The sequence below is a fragment of the Neomonachus schauinslandi genome, chromosome 8 (genome assembly GCF_002201575.2).
Source record: "Neomonachus schauinslandi chromosome 8, ASM220157v2, whole genome shotgun sequence".
In the NCBI taxonomy this organism is placed as follows: Eukaryota; Metazoa; Chordata; class Mammalia; order Carnivora; family Phocidae; genus Neomonachus; species Neomonachus schauinslandi.
This window is the reverse complement of record NC_058410.1, coordinates 124,435,380-124,458,866: the sequence shown is the minus strand read 5'-3', so window position 1 is coordinate 124,458,866 and position 23,487 is coordinate 124,435,380. Positions and strand designations below refer to the sequence as shown.

Below are 23,487 nucleotides of genomic sequence, written 5' to 3'. Positions count from 1 at the left end.
CAACTGGGCTATGGCCCCTTCCAAAGGACAGGCTGCAGAGCTGCAACAGGGAAAACAACCCCAAAAGGGTACACAAATCTCCTGTTCTGAAATGCCTGATTGCTTTTTTTTTTTTTTTTAAGATTTTATTTATCTATTTGACAGAGAGAGACACAGTGAGAGAGGGAACACAAGCAGGGGGAGTGGGAAAGGGAGAAGCAGGCTTCCCGTGGAGGAGGGAGCCCGATGCTGGGCTCGATCCCAGAACTCTGGGATCATGACCTGAGCCAAAGGCAGATGCTTAACAACTGAGCCATCCAGGCGCCCTGCCTGATTGCTTTTTTATGTTCCTATTAATATTTAGGAGCTTTCTTCTAGAAGTCGAAACAACATAAAATAAGACTATGATTAAATATAACCATGAACCCACAGTTTGTCCTATTAAGTGAAACAGTAAAAGAAGTCAAACACTTCCCTTATTTCCACACCTTAGTATAGCCCACTAGTCACGCATAGACTCAACCCTCAAGTAGAAAAAACTCTCATTGCACCAAACCCCTACCCCCAATCTCCTATTGCTGATGAAAGCACAGCAAATTGGGGATCCAGGACAATCCAGACAATGGAAGAATCCCACCTCTGAGCAGAGGGCAGGGAGGATGCGGGGATCCTGCAGGGAATAAAAGGGAAATGAAGGCTTTGATGAGTTTCAGAATCTTGGTTCTTGCAATTCCTATCTCTTTGCAAACAAACAATCTTATGGCCTTGTCAGGAGAAGGAAGGCCTCCCTTATTTTGGAAGGTATTAAGACACCAGGGTGTGCAGGTTAACATCGTCATCATAGTCATCATAGACTACTGTACCAAATAGGGTTTCCCCAAGGCAGTTCAGCTTTATGCTTCTTGTCCCAGCATCACCATTAACAGCACCCACTTTCATTGATCTCAACAGTGTCTGATTTAGGAAATGGATTTATATGATCACCCAAATGTTAAATTAAGTGACTGACCTAAAATGATATGGAAGAGCTTTGTGATAGCTGTGAAATGTAACCAAATCAACAAAATCCTAGTCAAGTTTTCTCCTTTACTATCACTCACATACATAGTGTTTCCAATAATTTTAAAAGTTCACACTCTCCCTAGAAACAATAAAACTATTACCAACAGTCTAGAATTATAGCCTGCTGAAACGCAAAAATTTTATTTAAAAGCATCTCCACTGTAAGTCAATACCTTGTGTCAATAATTCACATGGCCTCTCCTGAGATTACACTTTTAGAAAGAAGATACAGAGATTCTAAATGACTAGTAACCAAGCACAATAACCTGCTAAAATGAGAATCATTTCCATGCTTCCAGGGTGTTCTAAAACATAAAATAAAAACATTCGCTACCAGAGGCTCTTCAAGTCAAATTAGAAAAATAGTGCCAATAAAGTCTGTTTTAAGATAATGCAAAATTCAGGGAGAATAAATCCTAAGACAAGAAAAAGTATCCAAAATAGGTATTACTCTTCTAAAGAAACTGACAAGAAACTTGCTCAGTTAGTACACTAAGTGACTACACTACTCACCTTATAAAATCTAAAAGGAAACTCTGACCAACGAGGAACAACATCCTCTAAACAAATGTAAACAGAACCTGTGCTGTAGCTGAACATCTCACATTACCAAAAATTGTTGGTGGTTATGGGGCAGGAAGCTGGAAGATGCGGAAATTTAAGGATTTCAGTCTTCTTTTCTTCCACCCAGTCATCTGACAAATGTTTACTGAGCACTTAACTATGCACATTGCCTACAGAGACAAAACAAAACAGACATAGTCCCTGCCCTCATGGAATTGACTTCTAATGGGAGGAATCAACATTAAACCAGTGTCTGAGAATTACAGAGCAACATAATTTTATATTATAAAAAGTTAAGGTAAAGAATAAGATGCTTCAAGAAAGAATAATAAAAATCAAGATGGTATAAATTTAAACTGTGGCCAGGGAACCGCTTGCTGAAGATGGAACATGTAATCTATGCAGTCACTGGTCAAAAGAAGAGTATGGGAGGAGATAAGATTATTCCAGAGAGGGACCCTGACGTACAAAATTCCTGAGGTGAAAAAAGAAAAAGAAAAAAAAAAGCTTGGCCTGTATATGCACATAACAGATTTATATGAAAAAATCCCAAAGCTTCACAAATAGCAGAGAAATTACCTTAAATTAACAAATGCAATAAATTCCAAATAAAAAGTTTTATCAAGGCTGAAACAATGAAACTCTATTTTTGGCACTACTATATCAAGATGCGTTGAGCTGTAAGAAAGCCCAAATAGTTAATAAGAAACACACTTAGTGTCTACTCATCATGAAGTCTGTAGGTACCCAATTACAGGGTTCATTCAACAGCTCAGAAAAGTCAAGGCGGTAAGTTGGAATCTCTTGTATTCTCTTGTCCTTTCTCACAGGCTTTTTTCTTCATGGTTGCAAGATGGCTGCTAAGCTTCAAGAATTAGTCCTCACATTAGCAACCCAAGCAGGAAAGAGATAGCATAATCAAACTCTCCTTTGTGAATACCTATCTTTTAACAGGAAGCAAAATCTTTTCCAGATAACTTCCAGCCAACATCCTCGTCTCATTAACCAGATCTGTGTCTTGTGGCTACCTCTGGCTATAAGAAAGGCTGGAAAACCAAGAATCTGGCCAAAAGGGAATGGAATCACCATGACTACATTAGACCATTATGATTCATTTCCAGGAACTAGGCACACGGCCACTCAAACAAAATTATTGTTCTGTTGGCCAAGAAGAAGCATGGCTGTTGCATAGATAACTAACACTATCTGAAGTCACCCAATAGTTTTTACAGGTAAGTTATTTAGAGCTTATGCAATTGATTCATTCATTCAACTGTTTTATTAATCATCAAGCATATGCAAAGCTAGACGCAAAGTGTTGAGGAAACAATTGTAATAAAAAACAGACATGGTCCCTGTCCTCACGGAATATACAACCTGATAACAGAGAAAAATATTAATCAAATAAACACACAAAAAGAGATATAGAACTCTGGCAAGACTGCTGTAATGAACTTTGTTGCCTTTTACCAAAAATCAGTCCCTGTTCTCTTGGTAACTACTTCAATTTCACTGTATGTACCCCCACATGCCTACCTACCCATCCCCAGCTTTCACAGCCTGTATACCTTGGGGGCAGCTGCCCCCGTTCTTGCCTCTAGGATTTAGGCGGGTGGCTCAAACCTAAACTAACTGTAATCCTATGCCCTAACCACAGTTATTGGTTAGAGATGGATGAGCACACAACTCAATTAGGGCCAAAGACGTGAACAGAGAGAACTGTAGGGCACTCCCGATCCAGAAGCTCTCTCTTCTGACATTCTGGAAACAAGTGCCCCAGAATTGCTGGTGTCCTTCCACAACCAAGAAAGAATGCCAGCCTGAGGATAATGTTGACATTGTATAAGACAGAGTGGAAAAAAGGACAAAAGCAGGTCTTTGACAACATCACTCAAATAAACCAATCCTAAAGCCCATCTGACTTCCGAACTTTCAAGATCCATGAAACAATAAAGCCATTATCTTGGTTCAAATCTATTTGACTTGGGTTTTCTGTTACTTGCAACTGCAGTTGCTCTCAGTTAAAAAATACACTCACAACATTAAGAGGGCTTAAAAGAGGAAAATGTGCTTAAAGTTTGAGAAGGTGTCTTTGAGTATCTCTTAAACTCATACCAGGCAAATTAGGAAAGCTGGAAAGAATACTCCAGGCAGTTGGATCAGCATTTGCAATGGCCCCTCAGGGTCATATTGACTGTGTTAGTGAGTATACATAAACTTTTTTAGACTTTATTCTAAAAATGATGTGGGGGTGGTATGGGAGAATGGGGGAAGGGTGCCTAGCTGGCTTAGTTGGAAGATCATGCAACTCTCCATCTCGGAGTTGTGAGTTCGAGCCCCAGGTTGGGTGCAGAGATTACTAAAATAAATAAACTTAAAGAAAAATTTTTTAATAATAAAACAAAAATGAAGCAGAGGGGTTTTCTGGGGAGAAGGAAGATTAGCATAAATTACTGTCACATTAATCTATACTAAACATTTTATTTTCAAATAGTTGTCAAGATCACAGAAAAGGATTTTCAGAAAACAGTATAACTTAGCACCCATGGACTCTCCCTTAACAGAAGGACATTCCAACTCAGATTGAACATTCTGGTGAAACTGACCTTATTGTTAGGAAATGTATTAATCCGGGACAGTTTACCCAGAGGCTTTAAAAAGTAGGGAGCATAGGCGATTCTTGGAAGACCAGGGCTCTACAAATGAAAGCGGTCCCGTAACTACCATCACAACCAGATCTCAGAAGGCTGGAGGGGCTCTCACTGCACCTAGAAGCCAAGGTGTGAATGGGATTTCTAACAGAGCTTCAGGTCATCAAAGCTTGGGCACATGCACTTATTTCAAAGTACTCAAAGACTTGAAATAGGTAACAATGTCCATACATGGAAATGTCAAGGAGGGAGAGTATGCCTCATAAGCTTTGTTCTATTTCATGATTTCTCCATTTTCACTCTTCCCTGCAGTCCAGAATTCCAGAAATCATTATAAAGATATTTCTCCCAATAAACCAATCCTTATTAAATGAAGCTAACTCTGTATCACTGTCTGCCAATATTACTGCAATCCATTTCACACAAGCCAGGCTTTTATACTCTTAACTATTATTAGTTAACTCAAGCTCACAATTACAAAATATACAGGACACAGGTTTGCCAAGCTGAATTGCTTTAGTTGTGCTCAGCAAATAAATTTTTAAATTAGAAAGCTATGAAATATTAAATCATATAAAAGTATTCACTATAATGGCAAAGAAATCATGAGTTCTGTTTAGCTTCTACTGTTAATAACATTCTCCAGCGTAATACTGCAATTGACTGTATGTATATGTCCCCTCAAAATTCATATTAAAATCCTAAGTTAAAAACCGAGGTGATAGTATAAGGAGGTGGGGCCTTTGGGTGATTAGATCATGAGGATCCCTAAGGAATGGAATCAGTGCCCTTATAATAGAAGCCCCAGAGAGATCCCTTGTGCCTTCCATGTGAGAACACAGCAAAAAGGCAGCCATCTGTGAACCAGTAAGCTTTCACCACTGAATTTACCAGCACCTTGGTCTTGAACTTCTCTGCCTCCAGACCTGTTAGAAATAAATTTCTATTGCTTATAAACTACACAGTTTATAGTATTTTGTTATAGTAGACCAAACAGACTAAGACAAGTATCAAAGTTTGTGAGATAATAGAAAATACATATATTGGTCTCTGCCCCCAGTTCCTGTCCCCTAAAACCCTTGTAATTTTCCAAATGGTAGGAATACTAAAAGCATCTCTTGTTTTAAAATGTGGTCTTTGACCCCAGCCCTGACACAGGGATCCTAAAACCTTTGAAAATTCCTAAGTGATAAGGGCACTAGGAGCATCATTTGTTCTAAAGAAGTGACTCTGGCTCCTGTAAGGGTCCTGAAGGGAGCTGGTCACCAGAAAGACTAAGCCATGATTAGGCACTTGGGATTTTTGGCCCTATCCCCCCATCCCCACTTCTCTAGAGAACAGAGGGGCTGGAAATGTTGCTACTAACTGATCATGCCTACATGAGGAAGCTTCCAACAAATCTCAATAGTATGGGGTTTGCAAAGCTTCCAGGTGGGGGTGAACACATCCACACAGGAAGGGTGATGCACCCAAACTCCATAGGGATAGAAGGCCCTGCACTCAGGGCCCTCCCAGACTTCACCCTAGGTATTTCTTCACCTGGCTGTTCATCTGTATTCTTTATCATAGCCTTTAATAAACTGGTATGTGTGTTTCCTTGAGCTTTGTGAGCCTCTCCAGTAAATCACTCAAACCTAAGGAGGGGTCATGGAAACCTCCAATTTGCAGCCTAATCGGACAGGTGTGGGTAAACTGGGGACCTACTAGTTGCAATTGGCATGTGAAGTAGGAGAGGAGGGGGGTCAGTCTTGCAGGAATATGGAATCTGAGGCTACCTTCAGGTAGTGTCAGAATTGAGCTGAACTGTAGGACACTCAGCTGGTGTTGCAGAGAATTGCTCTGGTGTCAGTAAAAACCCCCAAACATCTGGTGACCATAGGTGAAATGTTCTGTTTGGGTAGTTAAGGAGACACACAGGAAAGAAACACACAGCAGGAAAGAACTGTGGGATTTTCCTTTACAAAGATATATCGTCCTGGGGCATATGGGTGGCTCAGTCTGTTAAGGTCTGCCTTCGGCTCCGGTCATGATCCTTCGGTCCTGGGATCAAGCCCCACGTTGGGCTCCCTGCTCAGTGGAGCCTGCTTCTCCCTCTCCCTCTGCTGCTCCCCCTGCTTGTGTTCTCTCTCTCTCTCTCTCTCAAATAAATAATATCTTAAAAAAAAAAAAAAGATATATTGTTCTTCCAAGATAACAGTCAACATCACAGGACTCAGTACTGTATATCAGGAGACACTGACCTGGTGTTTCATCAGGGATCAGCAAAACATAGGCTGTTTTTTTCTTCTCAACAGAGTCAACAGTGCAGATCCTAAGTGTTTTCTGTAAACGACCAACTAATCTGGACAAACAAGAGATGGCAGTTACTACTCCCCACTCAAAGAAGTCCATCAGAGCTTCAAATTTGTCTTTATAAGAATTACTGACATGAAATGTTTGTAAACTGCCTGGAAACGCTCCTGGAAGAGAAAATACACTTTGAATAAATAATAGCTGTCATTACCATCACATATAGCTGGTTGATTAACAAATCATTCGAAAACATACAAACAAGAAAACATCATTCCTTCAAGTTATCCCTCATAACTAGCAGGAAAAAGAATGAAGGTGATCTGTAGCAGAATACTGCCATAAATGACACTGGAAAATAATTCCCACGTTCGTGGTGGCTTGTATTAGGAAAAGATGGTTTCTTTCCTCTAGAAGGCAAAGAATTTGTTAAAAAAAAAAAAAAATTCTCTAGAAGTGACATTTGATACACTTCACACAAAATCCATTGTCAGTTTTACTGCTGCTGCCCACAAGCAGGGAAACCCTTAGCCTCCAATCAATGAAGTTAGACTGTTTAGCTGCTTTCTAACTTTCAGAGAACAGATTTTCTTAGGTATATTTGAAAAGAGCTTCTTCTACAGAAAGGTGAGTCTCAGAAATCCCTCATGAGGTAATGTCTGTGGCACACTTGAAAAGACAACCTAAAAAAGGTATTCGATTTAAGTCTTTTCTAAGACATGGTAAAAGAAAAAAAATGTAAATTTATCTTAAAAGACTAAAAAGCTAGTATAAAAATCAACATTTGAGATTTTCTGAATATTTGTTAGGAGCTAACCAGTTAGCTTTTACAAATAAGTGAATATCCAACTAAATTAAAGTTCAAATATGTCTGAAATTTACCCATATTATCCAAGAAAAATGAATACATTTCCAACTCCTAAAGCTTCCACTGTAGACCGTCTGTGAGACAGTGTAGCATCATGGCTAGACAGATCACATCTTGGACCAATGCCCACCCTCCCCGCTTCCTAGCTGCTTAACTGCAGCTCAATAATCTAACCTCTCAGCTTCCCTGTCCTGAAATGCAGTTAACAGCTTTCCTTCCCAGTGGGTCTCCAGTGGGTCTCCAAAGGATTAACTGAGATCCTACAAGGACTCAGCTGGTATCCACCCTGATGGCCTTTCCAGCTGCATCTCCTGCACTCACCTTCAAGCATTCTCCTACTCCCTCCCTCAAAAGGCCCTCCCTCAGTGTTCCATAGGCGGTGATCACCTTTCCCTAAACCTCACTCACTCTCTCCTTTACCCTTTCTAAGGGTAAACCTTCATCCCGCAGTAACCATCTTACTACCGCACCCACACATCCAAATACTGTAATTCCTTTCAAGGCCCAGCTCAAACCTAAATTCTCTCAAGTCCAACATGAACACTACCTCCTCCAAAAAGCCCCCTAATTCCCACAGGTCAATGTTTCTCTACCAGGCTGCGACCAATCTCCTGGGTAATTTAAAAAAAAAAAAAAAATTTTTTTTCCTAAAGCCTGGGCATCAGCCATGTTCACTTTGTCCATCTGAGGTGTGGCCCAGGCACCACCCATGGAAGTGACTGCTCATGCTGAGACCCCACAGCGCTTCCCCAGTACTTCCCCTGCAGCACTCTGTACTATCTTAATTACATACAGATTGTATTTAAACTGTAAACTTTTGGAAAAAGGGATCAGTATTTGATTTATAGCCCTCAAATATCCACAAGAACAGTGGCTTGAACTACCAGGCTGATCAACTATCCGTTGTTAAATGCAGAGGTAAACAGAATTTCAGTACTCCTAGAATACAGGATCAAAAATATGGTTTAAAACAAAAGCCAACCAACACCTGAAAAACCAGCCTATATTTCAATAGTTCAGATGTTAAGTTCTACTTGGGTGAACTAGCCAACGTCAAAAAAATAATTTATCCACAAAACAGACGAAACATCATCATAATAAATCAGGTACGGGCTAATCATGTCTGGTTTCACAGACGGTCCCTCCCATCCCCTCTCCCAGAGTTTCCTGAATGGGTCATGGTCCCTCATGCCTCCTGCTTTGAATATACACTACAAGCTCTTACCACATTCTTTATCTGGCTGTTACTAGCTCATTGTGTAAACACCTTCTATGATGGAAAGTCTTTCCTTAGGTAAAAGTCCTAGTCGAATGGCCCTCTTCTGTACTCCCCGGACACTTGGTAATATTACCCCATCATAGCACCTGTCAAAACAAATTAATACTTTGCTTATCTAGTTCCCTGTCCATTTCTGGGGAGAAAGATTCTCTTCATGGTAACTCCATCATCTTGGATAATATATGGCACTTAGGAAGTGTTCAATAAATGCTGAATAAATGAATGAATGAGTCTGTTCATACTCAGTTCAAATTCAGTCTGTTCATCTATAAAAAGGAATTGATATCCAAGGTCTCTTCCAGCTTCATATTCTATTAGAATGAAGGATCAATAAAAACAAATGACAATTACATAAAGATTTAGATCCATGTTTGGAGTGGAATAATTTCTAAATCATAATGTCACAAGTTGCTCATTTATACAAGATTTTCTTTACACATCATTTTAATATTTAAGCCTAAGACAGTATACTTCTGTCCTATTACTTATTATGTTTGGAGAAATTTCTCTTCAAAAAGCATTAAGTGCTCATTAGCAATCCAGCAATCCTAATTTTAATACAAGGTTTTACATAGGTAAAGAACTATTAGTATTTCTTAACTATGGATAGGTGAATACTAAGGCAATTTTTACATTTTGAGGCCAAGATGGTAGTAGGTGGGTACCGCTAGCTTATAGTCAGCTCAGAATAGATGCATATTAAAGGACATATAAGTAAGTAAGTAATCCTCAGGTACTGGCCCAATTCCAGTTTCAACCGCAGATAGAGCTATTACTGAAAACAGTCATCTCTGCAATAAAGATGTACAAAAATAGAGATTTAGCTTTGGGATGTAGTTTTTTTTTTTTATTAGTTGTTCAAGGCAATGATATCCAAGATTATGGTATATTATTTTAAATACAATAAAAGTATTTTTGTGAGGACTTATCTTAGAATCTACTGGGACGCTATCACTTTCCTAATCTCAACTATTCTTTGTACTAACAGATGACTAGGCTACCCAAACAAACTAAACTTTATATATTTATTTGAAAAGCTTTATTTGATTATAACAAAGTTAAGGTCATTTAGATACATTAATTATATACATTAATGATTAAATTGCCCGATAATTAGACATAAACAATTGTATACAGTAATAATTACTCCAACTTCATTTTGTAGATGATAGCAAAATATAATAATGCAAGTCCTACTATTTTTATTTTTTTAAGTTTATTTATTTAAGTAATCTCTACAGCCAACCTGAGATCTAGAATTCACCAACCTGAGATCAAGAGTTGCATGCTCTATGACTGAGCCAGCCAGGCACCCCACTTTTTAAACAAGCCAATGTAACTTTCATGTTTTTTTCTTTTACCTTGATAGCTTTCTTTATTTTTAATTTGCATGAATACTGTAGTTTTCCCAGGTGCCGCATTTTATATCATTAGCACTCATAAAATATTAAGAGAAAATGGCTCTAAATCTTACTCTGTAATAATGTGCAATTCCCTTGGTCTTGAACCTTTAATGCCAAGGAAAACTCAAAATATTAAAACCTCTTTCAATAATCCTGAGGTAAGATTTGCCCAATGACCTGATCAACCTGCAAGAGTGACAGAAGTTCAGATACCCTGTAGAAAACTATTTTGATGCTCATAGATGTGGGAGACCTTTAAAAAAAAAAAAGATTTAAAAATCTTTTTAAAAGATTTTAATGAAAGTATGTTCTCTTGGGGCGCCTGGGTGGCTCAGTGGGTTAAGCGTCTGCCTTCAGCTCAGGTATGATCTCCGGATCCTGGGTTCCAGCCGGGAGTCGGGCTCTCCGCTCAGCAGCGAGTCTGCTTCTTTCTCCCTCTGTGATCTCGCTCGCTCTCGCTTTCTCCAAATAAATAAATAAAATCTTACTTAAAAAAAAAAAAATGTTCTCTCCCATGCGTTTTTTTAAAATGCTATTGCATTATAACGAGTAATATTAACAATATATCTGGGTGCAAGGACACCACGTTTCAAGTACACTAAAGTGCAGCAAGATCAGAAAAGTGTTTCCTGCCTCTAAAGTTCCAGAAAATACGAGATTTTGATATAAAGCAAGTGCCATTTTAAAACCAGGTAAACTTAAAGATATGAAATACAACCACAACTCAGTGGTTGAAGAAAAATGGATGTTGAGGCAAACTTGTTTTTTACGTCTAAAGTTACTCCTAGCTCTGTTTTGAGCAAGAAAACTGTGGCTCTTCCTAAAGTTGACTATAGACAGAAAAAGTCCCAAAACAAGACAGATGCTTTGCAAACACAGTAAGGAGAACTAGCTCAGGCTTCTCTACGCCCAGTCCTACGCTCAGGGACCACAACGACCAACTTTATTCACCACTGTAACAAGGTGATTCTGAAAAGCTGACGTCTTCAGAGAAAGACCAAAAGAGAAAACTTAGCCATGAAGATCTTCAAGAGAAAACTTGCTTAACTTCTTGCTTTGCGTCTGAAATAGCCCAATAGTCCTTAAATCCCTGAGGTTTTCCCAATTAATTACCCACGCCACCCCACCTTTTGTATACATTAGATGACAAGACTCTTTGGGTCTGAATACTCTAAAGTAAAAACCTCGAGAGCTCAAAGAACACCCGAAAGAGGGGAAATCCCGTGGCCAAGTAACTCCCCACCACCAGCACTGACCGCCCACGTCGCACCCCACGCTGCAGTGAGGCCGGCACTTACCCACCGGTCGCCCAGGAGACCCAAACCCGGGTGTTTCAAATCTGAAGCGCGGCACGCTGCCTACTCTCTCTCCTGGGGAAGGCTCTTACCTGCCGCACCCCCTACCTTAAAAATACCCCCACAGCACGCCGGGCGCTGCCATTTTGACAAGAAAGGGGTCCTTGCTCCCGAGGCCCTTAGCCGGTCGCCCCGAGCGGAGCCAGAGCACCAGGGAGTCCCTCACCCATCGCCTCTGCGCCCCCCGCGTCCCGTCCCTGCGCTCAGAAAGCGCCCTGCACTGGGGGCCCACAGACAGAGCGCGGTAAAGTAAAGAAAGGCCCCCTGGAAACCCGGCTCGGCCTCTCAGGCAGCGCGGAGGGCGGCCCTGGCGCAAGGGGCGGGTCATCTGCGGCCGGGGGCGGAGCGTCGACCTGCGGCGCGCTCGGTAACCCTGGCAACGCGGCCTCGGGCCTCGCCGAGGTGCGACTAGGCGCTGCGGTGTAACCCTACATGTTCCCGCCTCGGGCCGTTCGCGAAGGCGCTCCTAGACGGGCTGCACGCACTCAGTGCTTCAGCCTCCGGCCGGCGTCCCTCCGCAGACTCAGCCCTTGCCCTGCGGCCGTTCCTCCTTCCCGCCTCAGCCCGCTGGTAGGGCTGCTGTACGCCGGAGCCTCGAGGCGTCGGAGCCTCGAGGCGCCGGCGGAGGACGGGAACGCCTTCGTGTCGGCGCCTCCCCCTTAAGCTGTCCGAAGCCCGCCTGCGCCCGCCTCCGAAGCGGCGCGCGACGCCCAGCGCCCGCAGGCGCGGGCTGGTCCTCACCCAGGCCTAGGCCCGGCCGGCTAGCAAGACCGAGCCCCACGGCATTTTATTTTATTTCGTTCGTGGTTTTGCATAGACTGAAGTTTCGTGGGGTAGGTTAAACTCGGGACCTTCTCGAAGAGGACCCATTTATTTTTTTTTTTTTCCTTCCAAAATGGCAGCCTCCAGCCGCGCACAAGTGTTAGATCTGTACCGGGCGATGCTGAGAGAGAGCAAGCATTTCAGCGCCTACAATTACAGGTGACCCGGCGGGCGGCGGGGGCCGGGAGGTCCGGGCTGCGGGGAGCTCCTGTCCCGCGCCGGCGACTTCGGGACGGGAATGCACAGGCTCCGCCACGGAAAAGCGTACCCCTGTCGACCAGCGTGGCCCTCTGAAACCTCGGGGGAAAAGCAAGGGTGGGCTTGCCCTTCATTGTATCGGAGAAGAGCTTTAAGTCTTGTGATGTTTTCCCCCAAGTCGAATACCGTGGTTCTCTGGGAGCGTGGTTACTGGTGTGTTTCTGCCATGAGAAGAGTGGATGTGGAAGCTGCAGGTGCTCAAGCTAGGACCCATTAGTCGCATACCTAGAACTTCCCCTAGGATTGCAAGAGTCGATAGTGGAAGTGAGCAGCCAGTAACACATGTCTGAAAGCTGAAGCTTCGCTCTAGCCACTCTAATATCCTGGGTGCCTTAACTGGCTTTTTTGGTTGCAAGAATCAAATCTTTTCTACTTAGGGCACTGGCTTTGAGGAGGGCGTGAGGCGAGGACAGGGTTTGTAAGAAGGAGATTCAAGGAGCTGTAAAGGAAAAAAAACTCTCACAAACTTCGGGGATACGAAACGTTTATCTTAGCCTCGTCAGATGGGGATACAGCTTAAAGCATCTTTGCAGCAGGAGAATGAGAGTCTAAACTTAAATCCCTCAGTGTAGCACACAACTTTCTCCATGCCCCTTTCTCATATTTGCTCCTGAGTCCCTTATTCATTTCATATATCTTTCGTCTACCTCACAGCCTCTGCTTTCTTTTTTGCTTCCTTTTAACTTCTGACCCATCGTTACTGTATGTATCTTAATGATTTTCTCTCTGCATCCTTCCAGATTTGGTGTTTCTTACTAACTACCTGATCATCTCAGAGTTCGAGCCATATTTATGCCAGGTCTCACTTTGGGTGACTGGCCAGCCTAAGAGTGTCCTAGGAGAGAGTCTGGTCAGATAGGCGCCACCCTCCCAGTGGGTATATGAGTTGGCAGGCCCTGTGATAAGTAGACCCATTACAACATTGGTTATGGGACAGAATACCAAACCTCTCAAGCAGTGACTATCTAATTTTTAGATACCTGCATAGAAAAGTTATTCATCCTTTAAATTTGAGAACAACATCTGGGTCCTACCAGTGAGACCAGTCAGATGGTTTAAAGAACCATTTCATGGGAGAGCATGATTTTACTTAATGACTTTGGAAGGTAAAGTTTGTAAACATTAGGGATACTGGTGGAATTTTAACAAAAAATTAGCAAAGTACTTAGCACCAAGAACTTCACCAAGTCTGTTGAAGAAAGCTACAAAATATGCAAGTGAATAAGTGGAAACCAGTTATTTGCAGTCTGGAAGAAGGTATTTTGTCATTTATATTTACTGAGAATGAGCAAGAACTGGGAATCAGCCCACAGGTCATACACTGCAGGGAAGGATAGGGTAGATATGAAAGCACATCATGGAAAAGTCAAAGAGGAGTCCTCAGAGAGTATGTCATCTTCAACAAGTCACTCAACCTTAGTAGTTCAATTTTCTTTCTTAAAAATTAGCTTGTTGGACCAGGTAATCTCTGAGGACTCTTATATTACTAAAAATCCATTTGGAAATGATTTATGAGCCAGGTGCTGAAATCCACATTTGAGGCAAAATTTTTATCAAGTGAATAAATGCCAAGTCAACAGGGGTAAACTGCAGAAAAACCATTCAAATTGTACCTGGTGGGCAGAAAATTGGAAATGAGTTTCTGTATGAGCCACTGTAAAGTAATATACATTTAGAAAATAATTGTTCAAATTATACTTCGAGTAATGCTTTTGAACTAAATTTATTATACATGTGTAAACGTATTAACTATAGGAATCTAGTAATCATTTTACACTTTCTTGAAATCATGGACCTAAAACCTGAGATTCCCACTAGTATGATCTCTAAGATAATAAACTTGTTAAAAAATAATTTCCTTCTGTATTAAGGCTATGTCTTGTGAATTTCAAAGACAGCCCCTTCCCCCTTGTGAAGTTCTCTGTATTGGGCAGTGCCCTTTAAACACTCTTGTCTTGAGTTCATCCTCTTTTGAGATTCAGTTCAATCATGACCTTCTCAGGACAAAGGTTTTCCTAATTCTCCTCATTCACAACCCCAACCTCCATCCAAACAGGTCTTTTCCTAAGTGTCATTTTACTTCAGTGCTTCCAAAAACGTGTCTGAAGACTAATCTGCCCTGTGTGGTACCCAAACCTGGAGATAGAAAGATAAGAGCTTTGGGTTCAGCAAAGCACCTACATCAATGGCTTTTTTAACCTCTGTGGGACAGTTATAGAAACCATTTTCACAAACTGTGTTGAGTGCTGTGATGGGCATGCACGGGGGTGGAATCAAGAACACTTCCCAGAAGATGACATTGGGTCAAAGGCGTGAAGCAGCATAGTACACTCCAAGAACAACAAACAGTAGATTATTTAATTGCTGAAGAGTTAAGTGTGATTCAGGGGTGACAGAGGATGAGACTGAGGGTGAAAAAGACCACATACTAAGGGGCCTAGGCACCATGCTAAGAAACTTGGACTTTATTCTTAGCTGACAGGCAGCCAATAAAGCCATTACATACTAACATAAATAACATTTTTATGAAAAGTAACCATTAAATTAGTGACAAGAGTGACATTGTTCGACATTTTTGCAAATCTCTTTAATGTTTGTCTTAATAAAAGAAGGGTAGATTCTTATATTTGTGTCTGCCTGCGGCCTGTTGCTATATCACATGTCATTTAGCCTCTGGGAAATTCCACTGTACACCCATAAGAAAATGAGAGTAACGGGCAGATGTCTTCTTGGTATTGTGAAAACAGTTTTCCTGATGGATACCCTGAAAGGTCTCAGACCCCCCACTGGCCCCAGGCCCACACTTGGGTAACACCGTCGTGTCTAAAAACGAGAAGAGAACAAGCAATGAGAGTAGTGTCACAGAAGTCCAGATAGTCCCGTGTTCTGAGAAAGTGGTTGTGGTCAGGGGCACTTGCTTTAGCGAGGTCCAATAAATAAAGATGGAAATGTGGTCCCTGGTGTCGGCAGTACGGAGATCTCTAGGGACCTTTACCAGAGCAGTGTTAGTGAGGTGGTTAAGGCAGAACCTGGATTGTGGGGGTTGAGGAGTGAATCAGAAAGAAGTAAACAGCCGCAGTCAGTGTAAACCAACCCACCACCCCAGGAACTCTGGTTAACATGATAGGGGAGTTTGGACAACTGCTAGAGCAAGACCCCACAAGAGGTGAGAAGTGCTGTGCCTGAGAGCACAACTGGTCTTGGGACAGGAGGAGGGACACTTTTTCATCAGTGGGTGAAGGAGGTGAAGATGGGAAAGGATGGGAGGTTGAGGTGATTCATGCCATGCCTGACAGCCAGTTTCTGGATAAAGTGGAAAATAAGTGGGTGTTGAGGAAACACTGTGCTCTCATATTTATTATTACATATATCAAACATTATTGTCATTGTAGGTTTACTTGTGTCTGCCATTCATTCCTTGAAAGCAGAAATTCTGTTTTCGATCTGTATCCCTAGTGCTTAGCACAGTAACTATGCAGTATATGTTTACAATTATTTGTTAAAAAGTAAGAGGAGATTGTATTCAGAGGTAATTTTTATCAGCCATTTTTCCTCTTATAGGTTAAAAATAATGTAAAATATGAGAAAAAGCAAAAATAATGCCCAAATGCTTACCAAATTGAGTATCAGAATTTCTTCTTTCTTCATTAAATATTTGAGTATTATGCCTCTTGTACACTAAGCATTGCGGTGAGAGCTGCAAATTAAAATGAGCCTTCCATTAATGGTAGACAGTGGTAACTGACCACTGACCTTAAAAAACAAAAGAGCCCATTATTTTACCAGCCAAATGAGTCTATTTGGGAACGGAGGAATTGCAATTCAGGACAGGCAGGCTGTGGCAAACCATAAGCCAGTCTGGAGAACAAAGGAGAGGAACATTATAGAGAAAAAGGAGGAGGTTGGGAGGGGCTGCTTGGAACAAAAGACTGTTGGAGGAAAGTGAAGAGTTCAGGGTGTTGGTGGTTCCTCATTGGCTGAGGTTGTGGCAGTTTCTCCTTAGCTGGTTGGTTGCTGGGCAAGGAGAAAACCTTCTTTCTGCCAGGATAGTAATGTGAACTTCTTCCGGTCCATTAGTGTGGGGTAAGCTAGATGGAAAGTTCGTGAGTGACAGGTCCCCCTACAGGGCTTGCCGACTACATTTCAAATGAGACTTCCCTTTATTAATTTTCATAGTATCATCAGAAGTTTATCAGTAAAGTTCATGGGGCACTTGGGTGGCTCATTCAGTTAAGCGTCTGCCTGCAGCTCAGGTCTTAATCCTGGGGTCCTGGGATGGAGCCCAGCACTGGGCTCCCTGCTCAGCAGGGAGCCTGCTTCTCCCTCTTCCCCTCCACCTCCCCCCGACTCATGCTCTCTCTCGCTATCTCTCTCGCTCTCTCAAATTAATAAAATCTTTAAAAAAAAAAAATTTATCAGTAAAGTTCAAAGGAGGAAAAGGTGTAAAGGGGAGCTGTCCTCATAAGCAACACCTTAAAAATAGATTATCAACAGGAATGCTTTTGAATACAAGTAATAGAAAATCTTTACACAGTACATAAGGGGTTTATTCTCACATAGAGACGGTCTAGAGGTGGGTAGCTGGTCAAACTGATTTAGCCACTAGATGATGTCAAGGTGTCTTGAGTGTTCGTTTTCCTCTCATGCTTATGCCTGATGGTTGCAAACAGCTATTGAAGTTCCAAATATATCCTTATTCAAGGCAAGAAGCAGAAAAAAAGGGGGCCCCAACCAGGAAAAAGTAAGCTTTTGTCTCATAAGGAAAGGGTAAACTTGGAACCATTCTAGTGGACTTCTGGTTATAGCATTGACCAGAACTCTGTTACATTTTTCTCACTAGCTGGGCATGGGGCTGGAAAATGAGGGTGTAGCGATTCCAGCCTCTGTAGTGGAATGACTGCTGGGCCAGCCACCAGTTAGTGTCTGTGCAACTAGGGACATGTAGACATGGGTGGAGGAGCATTCCAGGCACAGACAATGAGGTGTCGGGGAAGTAAAACACAAGGGGCACCTCGGAGCCAGAAGCACTGGATTGGAGTTCCATCATAAGCTGACTTTGAGTGCTGGTCGAAATAGTCAGCAAGTGATCAAATGGTTCTAAAACAAAGGTGAGGATAGAAAGGATAAACAGCTTGACTAAAGTCTCACAACTGGTAAATGATAGAATGGGAACTAGAATGCCTCCCAGCCCCCAGGGCACTGCTTTTTCCAGGACTCCACCCTCCTCAGTGGAAACTTCCTACAACCCCATGCATCCTCTGACTTGGCCTTCAAAAGTTTGAGAAACATCAATCCAAAGATATTTATTTTCACAATTTATTTTCCAGCTGAAGTAGCTAAACAGGCTCTCCCTAGTTTTGTGACTGGTAAATTACTAACTGTTGGTAATGTCAGGTCTCAGTTACTACCTGCTACACCACTGAATGCAACATGATTGAAGCCTGATTGAAGTCTTAATGAATGGACTAAATAATGGTTCCTATTTAGTAGTCTATTCTCTTTGAACTAGAAGCTGAGGACGTGGAACCTTGAGCTCCTGGACACAGAAGGAACCAGGCAGAGGGTTTCCTCCACAAGTTCTGTACTTACTGTTACAGATCTTTTGACATTGACTACCTGTTTTGCCCCATGTACCACTGATTGATCAAGAATGCCAAGGTGAATAAACTAATTTAATGTGAATAGCATCAACACCAAGCACCTTTCCCTTTCTAAAACAGGACAGCTGCACTAAAGACCTCACTGCCGAATATTCTTTGGCTTTGGAACAAATGAACAAATCCAATTTTGTCTGTTCCTAACAGTTCTTGAAAGCTCATATATATTATTGCACTAGAGCTTTGGAGTAGATAGAATACTGGTCCAGCAGCTTTTTGGCATTCTTAACAAGATTATTAGGATTTTCCCCCAGTAAAAAAGTTTTCTGTTTTTTCTTAAGTCTTGAAATGGATGTGTATATTATGAGCAATCAAAGAAACCACAGAATTCTGTAATAAGCAGCCAAAGTAGAGTTTTGCTCACTATAAAATGTTGACAAATCATACCTCTCTGTGAAAATTTTTTTAACTTTTATGTTACAGGCTATGCAAGAACACAGAAAAGGAGGAGAGGAATAAAAGAGAAAAAGGCAACTCTTTAATTTTCTAAGTTCTTCCCAAATTTACTCTTAAATTTGTTCCAAGTATCTACTATTGAACTCATGGAATAGCCTATGGCACTTTATTAGAACTATTGTTACCTGATCCCTTCTTTTTACAAATCCCCACAACAACTAGAGACAGTTCTTTGTACTGAAGAAAAACAGCTTCTTAGACTCTTCAAAGAAGGATTATTCATTACCATTAAATATGCTTGACATTTCAAAAAAATTTTTTTCTTTTATGATTGCTAAGTTCTGCCATGTTGAGTGATAATGATTTTGAAAAATAAGTAAAATTGTACAATTAACTTCGAGAAGAAAATATTTAACATAGTCAACAGCCTGAATTGTGGGGAAAAATAACATTTTTTACTCTTGACAGTAGAGCAAAGTGTTAAAAAATTATTAGATCTGTGTGTCATTGTTGACTTACTGAGTTTAGTTTTTATAAGAGTTTCCAGATTCCATTTCTTCTATTTATATTTCATCTTGGCCCCTAAACATTTAAAAAATTTATAAGAATACATACAATAAGATGAAATAATTGTCATAATTAAAAAATAATAAATGAGAGAATCAGGGCAAAGAGAAAATAGAGAATGTTGTTAAGACAGTAAAGGAGTAAAGCTAGACCACAAAATGCAAAAAGTAAATGAAATCCCGTAAAGTATCTTTAAATTATTCTGTGTTATACCAGGGTAATGCTTTTTTTTTTTTAACACAAGTATACTTACAAAACATTGTTTGAGAAGTGCTGTAATGAGCATCATAGAAAATTGCCTGCCTCTTAACGACTTGCATCAATAGCTGTATGACTACTTTGTCGTGGGTGAAAGGTACTTCATTTTCTATTTCTTCTCTTCTATGACCCCGTTCCTGACACTGAATCCCATTTCATCAGGTAATGGATTTTTACATATGTCTTAGCATTTATTTTCTCAATTAATTGGTACTTGGCCAATTTAGGAAAATTCTGCAGAGACCAAATTAAGTAATAAAACTAGATCACTGACATGAGCCAAGCTGTGAATTTCTGGATTTAGCAAGAGTCGGCTAAATTAAGATGGGTCCTCTTGGCTTTTGTTTGTGTTAGTAATAGGAATGCCTTGAATAGGGTTCCTTCAGTTGATCTCTACCCTCCCATTTTAAGAAGCAGATTTAGAATTTCCAAAGTTATGACATAGTAATGTATCACTGTGACATCTTGGTTATCTGTGTGGCTTCATAGCCACTCATTATTGGAATTGTCTTTTAAAGTATAGCAGTTTTTTTTAACTCAAATATTTTGAGATTTAAACCAAAAAAAATAGCTCACAGCAAAGTCTTTCATGACAAATAAAAGAGAAATGAAAGTTGCAATGACTTGATGCTAGAACTTCTTTCTTCTTTTCTTTTATACCTTATTTCTTCCCCTAATATTATCATTCCTGAACTAATCTGCTTTAAATATTGTTTTCAGTATTATGAATGAGAATCGTGAGCAAGGCAGTCTTGACTTAGAAAGATTCCTGGCCTTTGAATCAAGAAAACTTGCTTCGGGGGCACCTAGGGGTTCAGCTGGTAGAACATACCACTCTTTTTTAAAGATTTATTTGTTTGTTTATTTGGGGTGGGGGAAGGGGGAGCAGAGGGAAAGAGAGAATCTCAAGGAGACTCCCTGCTGAGTGTGGAGCCCAACACAGGGCTCGATCCCAGGACCCTGAGATCATGACCTGAGCTGAAATCAAGAGTCAGATGCTCAACCACCTGACCCACCCAGGCACCCCAAAGCATAGTACTCTTGATCTCAGGGTTGCAGTTCAAGCCCCATGTTAGTAGGTATGCAGATTTCTTAGAAGAAAAACATGTTTCAAATTTAAGGTCAATGAGCTCTGTTACCCTGGTATAAATAATTTACTCCCCAGAATGTCATCTATAAAATGAGAATGCTAAAGTTGCCAGACTTTCTGGCGGAGTGTTTGGCATACAGCAGGTACTCCAAAGTCACCTCTATATTTCAGCAGATACAAGTAAATTAGCTACTACATAGTTACCTTTTACACTGGCAGTCCAGCTGCCAAATCATTTAAATTTGTAGTAGCCAACAGTGATTTAACCAGCTCAAGTTAAACTTTTGGAGTCACATTCTGCGCCAGGTATTTGCCAGGTATTTATTCGTATTTACCAGGTATTTATTCACAGTCCAAAAAACCTTATCACTGGAATACGTAGTTTCAACATGATGAGATTGGCTTGAGCCTTCATTCAGCTAACCTTCTTTGGATACCTGCCATGTGCCAGACCCTTTGCTCCCTGCTAGAGGTACAGAGATAAACAGAACATGACCTTTGCCTAAGGAGCTTTGCAGTTCAGTGCCCACAGTAATACATTCACTGCAAATTTTTTAACAGTGTGGTGGCAGTGTACTGATGGAGAATTGAGCAGCGTGTGGTGGGAGCAGACAGGCAATGCAACATAGCCTGTCCAGAAGGGGAGTGAGGTTTAGAAAGCAATGGTAGCTGGCCCGAGCTGTAAAGATTCAGTAGGGATTCGCTGGTGAAGGAAGGCAGAAGCAGAGGGGACAGATGTAAAAAAAAAAAAAAAAAATGTAATTGGTGCTGGGTGTGAGGGACTGCCAGCAGTTTGGGCCACTGATGGCAGACAGAGGGCGAAGATGAGAGTAGACAGATCACAGAAGTGGGACCACAGATGACGGAGCCCCATGTGCCCTGCCAGACTGCTGGGACGTGTTGCTAGGCAGCGGGAAGCCATTAGGTATTTTAAGCAGACTACAGGTACACCTTCAGCTGGACCTCAGACGTGAGGGGGATTGAAGACAGAGGCCAGTTAGGAGGTAACGGCATTAGTTCTCTTTAGTCCTGATGGTAAAAGCCAAACTGGAGCAGTGGTGATGAATGAAGAGAAGAGACTGGTTTTGAGATACATTGAGAAGTAGAATTAGCTGGTCTTCGTGATTGGTTGAATATGTTGGATTAGAGGGAATGACTCGAACTTCAGTGAGCAGAATATAATTGGAAGTAGACCGTTCAAAATGAAACATCACATATCAGGGACAATGCCTCGTGGTACAAGGAAGGCATTTACCATGAGTACCTTTGTGTGCAGTGATAAAGCTTCAGGAGAGTATCTGGATGTTTCAGACACGATTTTTTTTTCTAAGATTTTATTTATTTATTTGATAGAAAGAGCACAGAGGGAGAGGGAGAAGCAGACTCCCCACTGAGCAGGGAGCCCGATGCAGGGCTCAATCCCAGGATGCTGGGATCATGACCTGAGCCGAAGGCAGATGCTTAACTGACTGAGCCACCCAGGTGCCCCTCAGACACAATTTTTTTTAAGATTTTTTTATTTATTCATTTGAGAGAGCATGAGCAAGGGGAAGGTCAGAGGGAGAGGGACAGGCAGACTCCCCACCACGTGGGGAGCCTGACGTGGGACTCAGTCCCGATCCCCAGGATCATGACCTGAGCCAAAGGCTGATGCTTAACCGACTGAGCCATCCAGGCGCCCCTTCAGACACAATTTTAAAGCATCTCTTTGGCCCTAGATGTTAACTTAATCTGCAACACTATATAAGTTTAGCTCACTTTTGTTTCTCCAGTTATGTAGCTTTCATATATTAATTTTCTTTATTTGCCAGTTAATGTTCATCAGTGTTCAATTAGTTCATTTTATTTGTTCTCAGGGTAATTATTGTATTTATCAAATGGCTCATTAGATGTCATTAGTGCATCTATTAGCCTTATATTCTTTTGTTTCTGGGGTAATTTTTGAGTGGATTTAGTACACCCCCTTTCGCCTAGTTTAAAATTACTTACGTGATCAATTCATTACAATTATATGTATTATTCTATAGCATATTTATTCAGTTAATGCCCTCATCATTTCTTTCTGTGCATCCACAGTTTGAGAATAAATACAAATATTTTCCCTATACAATTATCCCTCCCTGGCATCTGATCCCTAACAGTGATGTTGTCTTAACCAGAAATCATTTCTATAGGCAGAAGCATCTCATCTAAAATCTCCTTTGCCCTTTACTAAGCAGAATGCTAAATTAATTGAGAAAGTAGTTCCTTGCAGCCACACTGGAGCCAGAACAAGCCATTGATCCTCTCTTCTGGTCCAGTGGTCTCTTATTCATTCAACAGTTCTTTATTGAGGATTCACATTGTACTCGAGGTCAGTGTTCTGCTTCTTCCCTTCTCAGACCAAAGATGAAAAGATTTCAGGACTGTGGCAGACCTCTAAACTCATGGAGACAAGAAATAGTAAGCACAGCTTTTAGTGGCAACCTAATGCTAAACCCCAAACTTGAAACTCTAAAGGAAGGCAATCCCAGGAGGTGTTGAGTAAATTAGGGCAGACCCTGCTGGGCAGCCTCCTGGAAGGGATGTTGCTCACAGGCTCTGCCCCCTGCAGGCCCCAGAATCCTGACTAGAACATTCAGTCTCAAAAAAAAAAAAACATTCAGTCTCAGCACCTAGTTTCAGCACCTCTCCTTCCCCATGTCTGAAGGACTGGCTTCCCGTGAGACTCTGATGTACCCAAAGGTCTATTCATTCCCAGGTTCCTGTGCTTGGTTCTTCCTCTTTTCCCTCTTTGTACCTTCCCTTTAATTTTATCACAATCCGTAGTTTCATTTGCCACCTTGATTTGGTGTTTACATCCCAAGTCTGTTTCCAGCTCAAGCACCAGATGCAATAGGCAACTCACACACATCCAGACCTGCCCAGCTAAGCTGGGGACTGGGCATTCGTCCAAGATACCTTCCCTTTACCTGGCTTCCTGTTCTTCCACATTCTACCTGGACACCAC

General features: G+C 41.4%; 2 protein-coding genes across 4 annotated transcripts in view; one reads left to right on the top strand and one right to left on the bottom strand.

Annotated features, from left to right (window-relative positions):
* FARS2 (phenylalanyl-tRNA synthetase 2, mitochondrial) overlaps window positions 1-11,592 on the bottom strand; it is a 506,744-nt gene extending 495,152 nt beyond the window's left edge. The window contains exons 1-2 of one of the 3 annotated variants that reach the window (XM_021697011.1): window positions 11,394-11,592; window positions 6,497-6,597 (exon numbers count right to left, since the gene is read on the bottom strand). Coding sequence is in view for 1 of the 3 variants with exons in the window: in XM_021697010.1 (XP_021552685.1) it covers window positions 6,497-6,592; window positions 7,428-7,455 (124 nt within the window). In the remaining 2 variants the exon portion in view is untranslated. Of the gene's footprint in view, window positions 1-6,496; window positions 6,598-7,427; window positions 7,514-11,393 lie in introns of those variants that run through there. The other 2 variants (XM_021697012.1, XM_021697010.1) reach the window with 2 other exon arrangements.
* Window positions 11,593-12,124: 532 nt separating this feature from the next.
* LYRM4 (LYR motif containing 4) overlaps window positions 12,125-23,487 on the top strand; it is a 155,905-nt gene continuing 144,542 nt past the window's right edge. Inside the window, exon 1 of the mRNA XM_021696900.1 lies at window positions 12,125-12,431. Within this exon, the coding sequence (XP_021552575.1) occupies window positions 12,346-12,431 (86 nt within the window). The 5' untranslated portion in view covers window positions 12,125-12,345. The remainder of the gene's footprint in view (window positions 12,432-23,487) is intronic.